The sequence below is a fragment of the Vidua chalybeata genome, chromosome 9 (assembly GCF_026979565.1).
Source record: "Vidua chalybeata isolate OUT-0048 chromosome 9, bVidCha1 merged haplotype, whole genome shotgun sequence".
Lineage (NCBI taxonomy): Eukaryota > Metazoa > Chordata > Aves > Passeriformes > Viduidae > Vidua > Vidua chalybeata.
In genome coordinates this window covers 20,997,453-21,009,486 of record NC_071538.1, presented here as the reverse complement: position 1 = coordinate 21,009,486, position 12,034 = coordinate 20,997,453, and the positions used below count along the sequence as shown (strand labels likewise).

General features: G+C 40.9%; 1 protein-coding gene across 2 annotated transcripts in view; it reads left to right on the top strand.

Moving 5' to 3' along the window:
* Positions 1–9,250, top strand: part of TGFBR3 (transforming growth factor beta receptor 3) — a 113,328-nt gene extending 104,078 nt beyond the window's left edge. For both annotated transcript variants that reach the window (XM_053950141.1, XM_053950140.1), the window contains exon 17: positions 5,241–9,250. In XM_053950141.1, coding sequence (XP_053806116.1) covers positions 5,241–5,359 — 119 coding nt within the window. In that variant the 3' untranslated portion in view covers positions 5,360–9,250. The remainder of the gene's footprint in view (positions 1–5,240) is intronic.
* The last annotated feature ends 2,784 nt before the right edge of the window (positions 9,251–12,034 follow it).

The following is a 12,034-nucleotide window of genomic DNA, read 5'->3' as shown; positions in this document are numbered from 1 at the left end:
AAGCCTGTGCAGCTCTGGAGCATTGAAATTTGCCTGTAGCCCACTGCAGGGTTTTTTTTCTGGCATCTGAAACCTCATGGAAGCTATTTAGGAGTGAGAATCTGGCCCTGTTGGGTCAGAGCTTTTGTAAATATTATGACCTAGAAGCTTATGTTAATTTGGAAATAAAAACTATGGCATTTTTTCCAGTTGGCAGTGCAACAATTTTTGTATAAGCAGTTTAATACTTCTCAGTGCATCAGCTGTGTATGAAACTTGTTTGGAATTGAAGCAAACATGGAAAATTTAAAGGTTGTGATAATATGTATAAATTGTATAATTCTGTCTCATATATGTACTGAAACATTGTGGAAGAAAAGTGCTATTTCAGTGAGTAAGTGGGAAGTTAAGTAATTCCCATGTCTGTAACCTTGATTAACAAAAAAAAAAAATTAACTAATTGTTAAATTAATACCTTTGGTCCTGCATTTGTGGAAGTTCAGTCTGTATTCACATACAGAACCATCTCTAGACATGTTATGTTTCAGTATTCAAGGAACACTGGAAAGCCAACATGATAAATCCTTCAGCAACAGTAGAACTTGGAACGATCCCGTTAAAAGAATTCTATTAGCAAAGTACATCAGTCATGGTGACCACATACAAGTAGTGGAGAGGGCAGCTGCTCTGGCTTTGTGTTGGAGAGATGAAAATAAGTGGAGAAAAAGGTCAGACAAAAAGTAATAAGTGAATATAAGAAAGAAAGGGGACAGTGTAACTCACCAGATTAGAGAATCACAGAAATTATTAGAGATTATCTAGGAAGTTTTCTGGTTCAGATTTTCAAAGGATTGTGAAACTGCACCTATTTTCCTGTGCACATAATCTTTCTGTGACAGTGTCTTGTATCTACAAAGCATAACTTGCAGTAGAGTGCAGCAAAGGCTCTGACAGGCGCAGCCTCTTAGAGGACAACTGCTGTGGCAGACAAGATAATCCAGCTGCAGTGGAAACATTTTAGAGCTCACTGCAGGCTTTTATTAACTTGAGGAGGGGAAGAAAAAAAGATAATCTAAATTTCATCTACAGAGTGGCTGTCTTTTGCCATTAGATAATTTATGCATTGCTGAATTGTGTTCTGAAATCACATCTTTTGTTGTAAGTAGTACTGGGTTTCCACACGTGGTTTAGACAAAAGGTTGGAAAATATGAGTTCATTCTAAAACTCTGTTTTGCTGATACTCAGAGCACAGATAAAAGCTACTGCTGGTAGAGAATGGCAGCTTGGAATGTGTAAAGTAAGTTATTTTTGTTGCTGTAGTGCTATGTGCAATGCAGCAAAAGGCCACCTTTTTGCCAGTAGTAAGATTTGCTGATACAATTTTATCAGTGTGTCTCTGCTGCTAACAAAGAAAGTGTTATGTGAATGAGCTCTTTTGTTTGTCTTGATAGGCCATTAGCATTAAAACCTCAAGCAAGTGATAGCAGAAAGGAACCACAAAATAGGTAGAATTTAATCTCCAGATATTGAGCAACAAATGTGTTGTCATGTAGGGCTTTTGCTAATTTCAGTCATGAAAAATTTCTGCCAAAGTATCAAAGCTGTGCTTCAGAAAATTCTAGATTTTTCTAAAGCAATTCGACATGGAGTAGAGATGTCCTGTGACACACAGGTAGTAAGAGAAGAGAGAGGGAAAGCTAATATCAGAACAACAGAGGAGGAATTTTAGCTGACTTGTCTGCAAAGACTCAGTACTTTCGATCCTTTCTCTAGTCAGTTAAAGGGCATGAAAGGTGTTGGTGCTGCCTGGAGAGCACCCAAGAAGTAAGGGAAATACCAGACATTTGCCACAATTAACCTCATTTATCTAGGGGCCTTGTAAAGAAGCAAAAATTTTGCAGTGTGAATGAATGCAGAAACTCTTCATAATTTAACCATATAAATATGTATCAATGTAATACGTGTCTTAGTAGGGTTCACTGAGTATGTTTAGGAGAGACAGGCACAAGCCTGATTAGTTAATGCGACCGTTAAACCTTGTAAAGTGTGTTAAAGAAAACATCCGTCCCTGTGTTCTCTTAGGAAGTGCGCTTCCCTTCTTCAGGCGGTGTTGCAAATTAAGAGGATAAAGTGTTCCAAAATCTGAGAAGTTATAAGTGTCCCTCCTCCCCCACTTCTCCCTTTTTTATGAGCTCTGATTTAAAGCAAACTGACATAGCAACCAATTATATTTGGCAAATGGAGATAGAAAAGCAAACATTCAGACTTCCTGGACAGGGAGTACAACTGGCAGCTTTCCTAAGCGTGAATAATAAAGTGCATGTTGTCGCGTTCAGATGGGTAAAAGCTTGTTTACTGTCAATAGATGAGATGTGTCCATTCTGAGCAGTTTTGGTTCAGTAATATGAGATACATGAAGCTGTTTACATGAAAAAGACAGATGGAGAATGCCTCTTCAGTGATCATTGACATTTCTTTACATCCTTTTCTTGAATAATCTTTTTAAAAAAACTTTGCTAGGGTTTAGCTAGGTGTTGAGGAAATAAAATACAGGGAAAATCAGCCAGTCCAGATGTAGTTGCTAGGCTGTGTGTTCATAATATCACTGTGATTTGGATTTTCTTTTTTCTTGAGAACATAGAGAATTTGTTTTTGTTCAAGAAGTGATTGTGGTGGATCAGAGCTGCTGATGTGCTCTAGAAATGAGGTGCTGCAGAGGCCATTACAGTGGAAGGAAGGGGCCTTCCAACCCAAACAGAAGGGAGGGTGCCTCCTAGGACACTTTCCAGAGGAGCCATTGGGCTTGCTGGGGACTGTGGCACTGCTCTTTCACTTTACCATAAAATAAAAACAGCATGTGTTTGGCTTATAAATGAATTTATGTTTAAATGCCTACAGATTGTATTGGTGTGCTGAGGCTGACCACAGCTGTGTGTAACCATGTGGTCTGTAAAATGGGTGACAGCAGAGCTGCAGCGAGAGCCGGGGGCCCCGCCGGGGGAGCCCAGCGGCCGCCCGAGCGGCTTCTGCGGGGGAGCTGGGGGTATGCAGCCCGCCTCGCTGCTTTCTGATGTTTGTCTCCACTTGTTTAGTTTTATTGAAAGGGAGTTTGCTTATCGCTGCCTTTATAAATATATCCTGTAGTACAAAAGGAAGGAAAACATGTACACAAACAACGGGAGGAGAAGGGAGCAACTCAGGAGGGGAAGAAACATCCAAACAAGGCTTATGAAAGCCTGTACAGCACGATGACACATACTTTGATTTGATACTGTTTATTCTGGGGGGTTGCAAAGCCATTTCCAAAGCAAGTTAAAGCTGAAACTTGATTTTTTTTTTTTTTCCGATGACTGGGGGTAGATTCTGACCTGCTGCCTTTGAGCAGAAATCCACAGCTCATGTATGAGCTACAATAGTTCTTTCTTACGCTGGGAAAAACAGAACTCAAAATCTGCTCACTAGAGTAAAATGCTGGACTGAATGCTGAATTTAAAAACAAGATCTTCACCCTCTTTTTAAAAGTTTATTTGGTCTCCTGAGCAGTGTGGTTTAGTAGTTTAGTTTGTTGTTTTTTCTGTCCTGTCCTGCCCCTTCTTTCCTCCCCATTCCTAAACCAGTGGGGGGTGTAAGGCAAGAGCTGTGTGTTGTGGGGCCTTAAGTGCACTTCAGCTGTGGCTTGAGCTAGCAGCACATCTGCTGGTCTCCATTACACAGAGCACTTGCAACCTCTGCTGTGAGAAATCCTCAGACCTCCCTTGTTTGTTTGCAGCACCTCTGAGTACTGAGCAGCCTGCAGAAGGATATTTTGTGGCCGAGACACAAAGCGTTAAAGGCGCATTTCCTCTGCAGCCGCATTCCGAGAAGCTCGGGCTCTGGCAGCTGGGCAGCAGCACGCAGGGCATGGGGATGTGCCAGAGCAGCTCCTGTGGGAGGAAGCTGGCTCGTCCTTGCACTGTAACCCTCTGGATGCAGGCTGTGCCTCCAGCCTGTCACTGAAGCACTCACTGGGAAGTGGGATCTCTACCAAATCCTGAACATGGAAGAAAAATTGGAGTGTGCAGACCTGACCCATGGCATCAGGTTCTGGATAACATAGGATAATGTAGAGCAGGAAAGCTGTGTCACTATAAACACATGAGGCAGGAGATGTACCAGCCTCTGATTTTTCCTAATTGCTCTGCCCATGATTCCACAAATCATTTCCGTCTTGCTCCTTTTCTGGGAAAGCAGCTGTGCTGGTGCTGGCTGCCACAGCAGGTCTGCAGCTCAGGCAGTAGCAGTGTGACTGTTACTGCACTGAGATCACAGGTTCATATGCTGGAGATGAGCTCAAGGGAGGGGGCAGCTACAGTGCACATTATATAAACGTAAGTCCTGCCATCTGTTTTGAAGAGACTATTTTGTAATATTGCTAAGGTTACAGACTTGAGCACTGTAACTTTAAAAATGTACAGTGGCCTTATTATGGTCTTTCAGGCATTAAACAGCATAATTATTACTTTCGTGCTTAGTTGACAGCTGGATTTTTCCTGTCAATCCCAGCTGCAGGTATAGAATGTTGTAAGGAGACACCAAGTGCTTGACTTGGTAATCTAAATAGTGAAGGGGTTTTCATTTATTGTCAGTAAACAGTTAACAAGAAATGGTGAGACATGCTCTCACAACAGTTCTAGGTGCTGCACATACTCTGGTAGCTATAGGAAAACTTCCTTCATGTTGTATTAGAAATAAATCAAGTCAAGCTTTCAGGATAGCCTGTTGCTTTTCTACATGAAGAAAACTGGCTGTGCCTCACGATATGTAGTATCCAGCTGATGGAAGAAGATTGTTTTGAGCTACACTTTTAGTAAATATGCTGCTCTATAAACTGGCATTAAAACAAAAGGCTACATTTCCTGGCCTTTTTCCTGGAAACAGCAAAGCTATAAAGTGTCTAGTTGTGTAATAGGACCCATTTTGAGTGACAGCTGACAACAGAAGATAGACAATGTTGATCTTGGCAGTTTCCATCAGCTGTTTGTAAAATGCTCAGGGAAACAGTGCTGTTATTTTCCCCATGTGCACAGCAATGCTTAGGTGCCGAAGTCTAGTAACATTTTCAGAGAAACTCCAATTAAGGGCTATTACCCAATATATTAATTGCATGGGAAAACAAACCACCAGAAGAGGAAGACTGGGAAGAAATGGATTGTTGTTTTTTATGACAACATTTTCAGTTTCCCTTCTCCTGACCCCACTTTTTCTCTTGCCTGTCCCTCAGGGGAGACAGCGGGAAGACAGCAGGTCCCTACGTCACCACCAGCCTCCGAGAACAGCAGTGCAGCGCACAGCATTGGCAGCACACAGAGCACCCCCTGCTCCAGCAGCAGTGCCACCTAACCCGGGCACACACCCGAGGAGCAGCACAGGACTGTGTGGGGACATCGGACAGCAGCTTCTTAACGTTGAAAGGATTGGTTTGGTTGCTTCTGAAAAAAATGAGGAGGGATTTTTCTACGGGAAAAAAAAAAAAGACTGATTTTCTTTTGGGGAAGCCACTGTGTGTGTGAGTGTGTATATGAGCACACAATGCATGAGTGAACACAGCCTGTTGGATCTCGTTAGCATGTTATGCTACACGTGACAAAGCTACTAATTTTACAGTACTAATTTTACAGTACTGCAACCTGTTCTAGGGGTCTGTGGGCTCTCAATGTGAAATCTATGCCAGTTTGGAAAGATGCTGCTTTGTCTATATGATTTTTTCCTTTCCTTGAACCTTCTCATTGACACAAGGTATTCATTAAGGGAATTCAGTCATGGAATCACAGAATGGTTTGGGTTGGAAGGGATCTTAAAGATCATCTAGTTCCAACCCTCTGCCATGGGCAGGGACACCTTCCGCTAGACCAGGTTGCTCAAGCCCCATCCAATGTGCCTTTGAATACTTCTAGGGATGGGATATCCACAACGTCTCTGGGCAACCTGTTCAATTCCTCACCACCCTCACAGTAAAGAGTTTTTTCCTAATGTCTAATCTAAACCTGCCCTATTTCAGTTTAAAGCCATTACTCCTTGTCCTATCACTACATAAGATAAGAAGAACAAAGATGATCTTAGGTCAAGAGATTTCTCTTTTTCTGAGCAAGAAAGCATCAATGTCAGATCTCCTTGGTAAATAACATTTTATTATTCAGCTACATTTAGCCTCTTTTGAATAATCTTTGTTTTTTCAGCTTACAGCTACAGCATCTCATTTGCTTTCTTGTTGTGTTTGCAGCTTCAGGTTTGTTCCAGGTATTTTTGTTATAATAGTCATTGATTTGGTAATTTGAAAAGAGCACACTCTAACATTCCCTTTCTTGTTTTAATGGGCCAAAGCTCTTTTATAAGAGATTTTTTGATCTGCTATACCAAATATAGGCACACACAAACATTAAGACAAAGTCTTGTGCACTAACATGGATGGGTGTGTACCTTTAATGGCAATGTCTTTATGCAAATAGATATATATATCGAACTGTACACAGCCTAACCACTTTACCAATTGGAAATTAGCACAGCATTCCTTCCATACATAAACATATAATCCATAAATATATATATGTATAAAATTTAAAACTGTCTTTTCAGTTTATAATAGGTAGATAGGTGAGATAAAGAGGTTGACTTGGTTCTAATCTTTTAGCTAGCCTAAATTCTCTTTGAAATAAGAGATGAGTTTGAGGGCACAAGGAATGTACAATAGTGCCTGTTGTTTGCTGTCCTCTGAAAACAGTTGTGCAGTTGTTTGTGTCAAACTGTTGTATGAACGTTATCATTGGATAGTCCCAAAGTAGTATCAGAATATGGAAATGGAAGAAGGATACTAATTGTCACTACTTTTAGTGTCATTGCCTTATCTTCACCTTCAAATTGATGCAAAATGAAAAGCAAAAAAAGACACTTTTAACACTTTTGACTGTTACTTGCCACTTTGTAATGTGTTCTACTGATCCTTCTTTGAAGAAGAGAGAGCATTGTTTTCCTCTAAAAATGAGATTAATAACTTTCATTAGCTATAGTGAAGGTTACCTGTGTTCTGCAAGAGAGGAAGAGACTTCATTACACTCGAGTGATAGTCTGCTCTGAAGTCTGAGCTGCAAATTTATTGCTGATTCTACACTTGTGCCTTGCTGATGCCAGGATGGTCCAAGTGCAACATATGCAAAGATTTAAGTGCCCAGGATCAGGCAGAGTGTTACTCACTTTAAATCAAATTTGTTACCAATCCTGCAACACCCATGCAAACGGGTAACTGCACGCCTTGTCCTCACTATTGGAAGCACGTGCTCAACACTGAACCAGGGCTGGTCTCAGTGTCTGTGCAGGCAGGGGGGCCTTAGAGTTACACATGCAAAAATACTTGATGTTCCAGACCAGTGAGCAGTCCTGGTGAGGTGGACAGGGTGTCATGTAGGCGTGGTTACCCCCATGCAGAAGGGTGTGCAGGACTGGCTCTGCTCCGAGCCGTCGGGAGGATGAATGTGCTGCCTGTGTGGTTGAAAAGAAAGCGCTTTGCCTAACCTTCAGCAGAATGTATTGTTAAAGCATATTCTATGTGTAAAGTCTTTAAAGATGTCTTCAAAGAAGACTAGAGTCTTTAACTTCAATCATAGCTATATTTTACTACATTAAATTTCTGTATAAAGATATATTTAAATGTTTTAGATAAATGTAAGTTACTCTATATGAAATGTTTAATTTCAATTACTGTGAAATTTACATATTTTGTAAATTCCTTTCCCTGTTTTAACCCTTTCCTTCCTCAGATATTTTATTAAGTAGTTTCTCATAGGAAGTATTAGATTTGGTTGTTGGGATGGACAGGTTCAAAAATTCTGTGTAAAATAGATAATTGTATATTTTTGAGAGAAACATGCTGCATTATCAATCTTTTTATCAAAAATTTAATCTAATTTTAGAATAATTTACAGATTTATATATACCATTGGATAAACCAAAAATATATAAAGGTCAAAGATTTGATTTGTTGACTTGTGTGTGAAATACAGTTTAAATTAACTGAACTTGGTATACTCAGTTATTTAATTCAGCAATTTTAATACACCCGAGTTAATTGTCTGTTGGAGTTTATCAAAATGGCAAATGATTGCCTAGCAGATGGAAGAGTCATTCCTGCTTTAATAAAGAGAGAGAACCAAACCCGAGCATTCCCAGTGAATAACTTTATAACAGAAGTGTGTAGTACTTTGCAGCAGCTGTTAAGCTGCCCTCAGCTCAGAGCCTGATAGACTTCCAGGCTCTGGTTTTATAGCAGCCATTTGTCACCACTGCCAGTCCCTGTGTGTGGTGTGGCAGCTCCTGAATGCGTGACTGCTGAGGCACTGATTCCCACCTCTGCCCCGTGGGGTTTCACCACGCTGGACTCACATGGCAGAGCCCTGTGGGGGTCGGAAGGCCAGGGAGACTCTCCTGTCCCAGCAGAGGGTGTTAAAGCAGGGGTTTGGAAGGATGGAGTCAGTGGTTAATTTCAGCATGATGGAATCAACTGCAAAGGAACTTCTTATGTAAATTGGGAGGACTGGGCTATAAATGGACACCTTCTGCCTGTAAAAGCTATTAGTAGGATACTTAAACTCCCAAGTACTGCTTGTTCTGTCATGTGTTGTCTAATCACTAACTCTAACCTTTTACATTATTTGGTTTTGGACATTACTACATTTGTGTTTCAAGAGATCAGATCTTTCTGTGTTAGGCTATTTTTGTAGCATTTTCCACATGAAAATGGATTTTGCAAAATGTCTGTAGATGCTGATGATTGTAACCTTCCCCCTGCTCTTTCCTAACCATTCCTCTCCTGTATGTTCTTTCTGTTATGTATATCTACCTCATGCTTCACAAGAAGACTGTACTGTTGGTTGTGCTGCAGCCCTTCACGTGAGGTGACTGTTGTGCCCTGTTGTTGTTTGTCATCCATCAAGATGTTCATAGCGTTATCAGATCTTCGCTGCCATGTCCTGCCGGTTCCAAACACAATATTCTCACCTTTGAATAAATAAGTATATTTCTTTTAGATGCAAATGCCATTTTTTTTTTTTTTTAATCAAAGAATGGGAGAAATTTACTTGCTAAAACCTGTGGCCAGTCTGAACACCCCATTTGTATTTCGTATTGCATTCAGTATTTCAGAGCCTTGTGGAAATACATAGTTGTACAGTTTTGATAACCACAGTGTCATGTCATCTTAGTCTCTTGTGCATAATAAAGTATATATCAATTTAATAATAATTGATGTCATTATTCATTTAAGTCTGTCCTCATGTCCCATAAATTTCAGTGGGAATTGTGTGCAGGATTTGATTTTGTGTATCCACTTCTGAGTTCTTTTATCCGTTGGCTTCATTTGGCTACTCAGTATCATGGCTTCTTGCAGAAACCAGTAGATGCGTTTAGTTAAATGCTGCTGGTTTTTGCTCAAAGTTGAAGTCCAGAGTTCTGATCCTGTGGGCATTTAGTTGTTGCATGTCAAGACACAGCCTCAGTTGAATTCTGCAGAAAGCCTGGCTTGAGCACAGTGAAGCCCATGGCTCTGCAGCAGCAGAGTGCTGCTGGGTTGTACCTGTGACTGCAGCTACACTGGAGACCCGTGAGCAAGACTGTTTTCATCACTGAATGGTCTTCCTGTGCAGGAGCAGATAGTTTTGCTGTGTATCAGCACGACAAGAATTTGGGTGTTTACTATCCTGCTTTCTAATTTGTTTTCTGTATTTCCTGTGCAGAATATTCTTTATGGGCACTTGAGAGGAGCAGCCTTAGTGGTTTTTCCCTGGGTTACTCAGACGTTGTAGTTATTGGCTCACAAAAGGGAGTTCCTTAGTAAGGGAATCTATAATGTTAAATGATCACTCTAAAAACCAGGATTCATTCAGTACAGAAAAGGCTATTAATTAGAAGCAGTTCTAAGCTTATGTGTTGCCTATGACATAATTCACAGAGGTGCAATAGATTTATTGCTTCATAACAACCATATTTCAGTTACTGCATCATGACAATTCTGTTTTCCTGTGGAAAAGAGTTCCACAGGGTGAACACAGCTGAAAGTTGCTGTAGCTGATGTTCCCTTTCTCCTGTAAAATTTATATTTTGATTGAAACATGGTGTGAAAGCATGATCATTGTCTCATACGTGGAATTAATTTTAAAATGCAATTATTTGCCAATGAATTGCGATATATTTGCATGAGTATTTTTAGACAATAAGAGGTAAGAGTATTGCCATACTGCAGAGTAGGTATCAATGTTGTGCATATTTGTTCTCTCAAGCATTGTGAATGAAGAAAATGTTTTGGATGGTCAAAAAATACCAGGTGCCAGTTTTAGGAAAAACACAGTCCAGAGCTCTTTAAATTTAAACAGAATTATATCTATCACAGCATTCCTTCCAAGACAATATAAAAGGAAAAGGAGAAAATATTTTGATAAATTTCCACAGCTGTCACTTTGCAATTGTAAAGCAGATATTTATGAGCCTGATTGCAGCATGTGTTTTTGTAGAGTGTTCCCAAATCTCAGGCCCTGAACCTAGCCTTGCCAACCTGCGTGCATTGCACTTTGCAAAAGAAAGATCAAATTACTTTCTTCACCTACCCAAAGAAGTTTACAGCTCAGATTGCAAATTTCTCTGTCGTTTGCTGGAAGCCCTCAGGGTGCCACTGCAGCCTGCCCAGAAGGTAAAGTTCCCCGCGGTGGCTCCTGGCCGGCTCTGCAGCCCGTCTGGGCTGCTCACCCTGCTGTGCTGAGCTGCAGGTTCACTGTGTCCTAATTTAGGAAAGTCTAAAAAGGAGTTGGTTTGTGGATAGATGAGGAGGATAAGCAGCACAAAAGCGTTACTCTTGCACTCTTGTTTAAATAACAGAATTTTTCCATCCAGTTTTGGCACATATATTTTGAGGAATTGGTTAAAAAATATTTGGGTGGAGGCTCTTTTCCTCTGTTACTGCTGCTTGTAAACTGCCGGCTCTAGTAAAGAACATACTGCAGAGACAAAAAATTAAATCAGTATTTTAAAAAACAAAATCTTGAGTATTAAGCAGAGAAAGCTGATGGTATTTAACAATGTGTTAAGTGGCTCACCAAGCGCTCTGTTTTGTCAGTAAAGTTTTTATGGTGTTCCTGCAAAATCACAGTGTAATCCATGCAAGTGGCTATGGTTTTCCCAGTTCTCTATGCATTTAAAGTCCAGTTTGCTTTGTAAATAGGGTGAAAGGATTAAAAAATTCTTAGTCTGTCCTTTATACAAGTAGGCATATCCCATGGGGTTGTAAGAGCTTAGGATGAAGCCTTTGCACTACACAATATTTTTATTAGTCCATGATCCTAAAGGTGATTAGCAACATTGGCTGTTAGGATTGAAAAATAAACTAAACAGGAAGATTTAAGAGGAGCATACACACAGAGCATTCGCAGCAGGAATATTTAGGTTTTCACAGAATTCTTTGAGTGCCAAGACATGTCACAGAAAATTTAAATCACTGAAATAAAATAACATGAAGGAAGCAGTTAAGAAGTGTCTGGAAATGGGAGGCTAGAGACTCATGCCACACTTCAGCCTGAAAGGAGCTGGGTCTGGCAGACTTCCAGGGCTGCCATGCCCCCAGCGTGCCAAGGGCATGGGGGCTGGGATAGTGCCTGTCACTGGGAACTCCAGCTTACAGTGCTGGCCATCAGCCAGCCGGGCAGGATTACTGCGGGCAGGACTCGTGCTGTTAACTCCGGGTATGGCTGTCCCTGTGATACTCCCGTTGTTAACAGGCTGATTCACACAAATCAGGTGTGTGTGTAAGCTAAGCGGATCTGCCTGGCTTTTGCACTGGGGAGAAGGGCCGTGAAATATGAAAGGCTTCAGCTGGAAGTCACCATCTGCACTTGGGAGGGTCAGAAAGCGAGTGGTCATCATACAAGCAGGAGAAGAGGTACAGCATCAGTCCTGTCTCTGAGAGCTCCTCTGCTGCTAAAAACTGAGTCCAGGAGTTCAAAATAAAATCCCCATCCTGAACAAGAATCAACTCCTGTC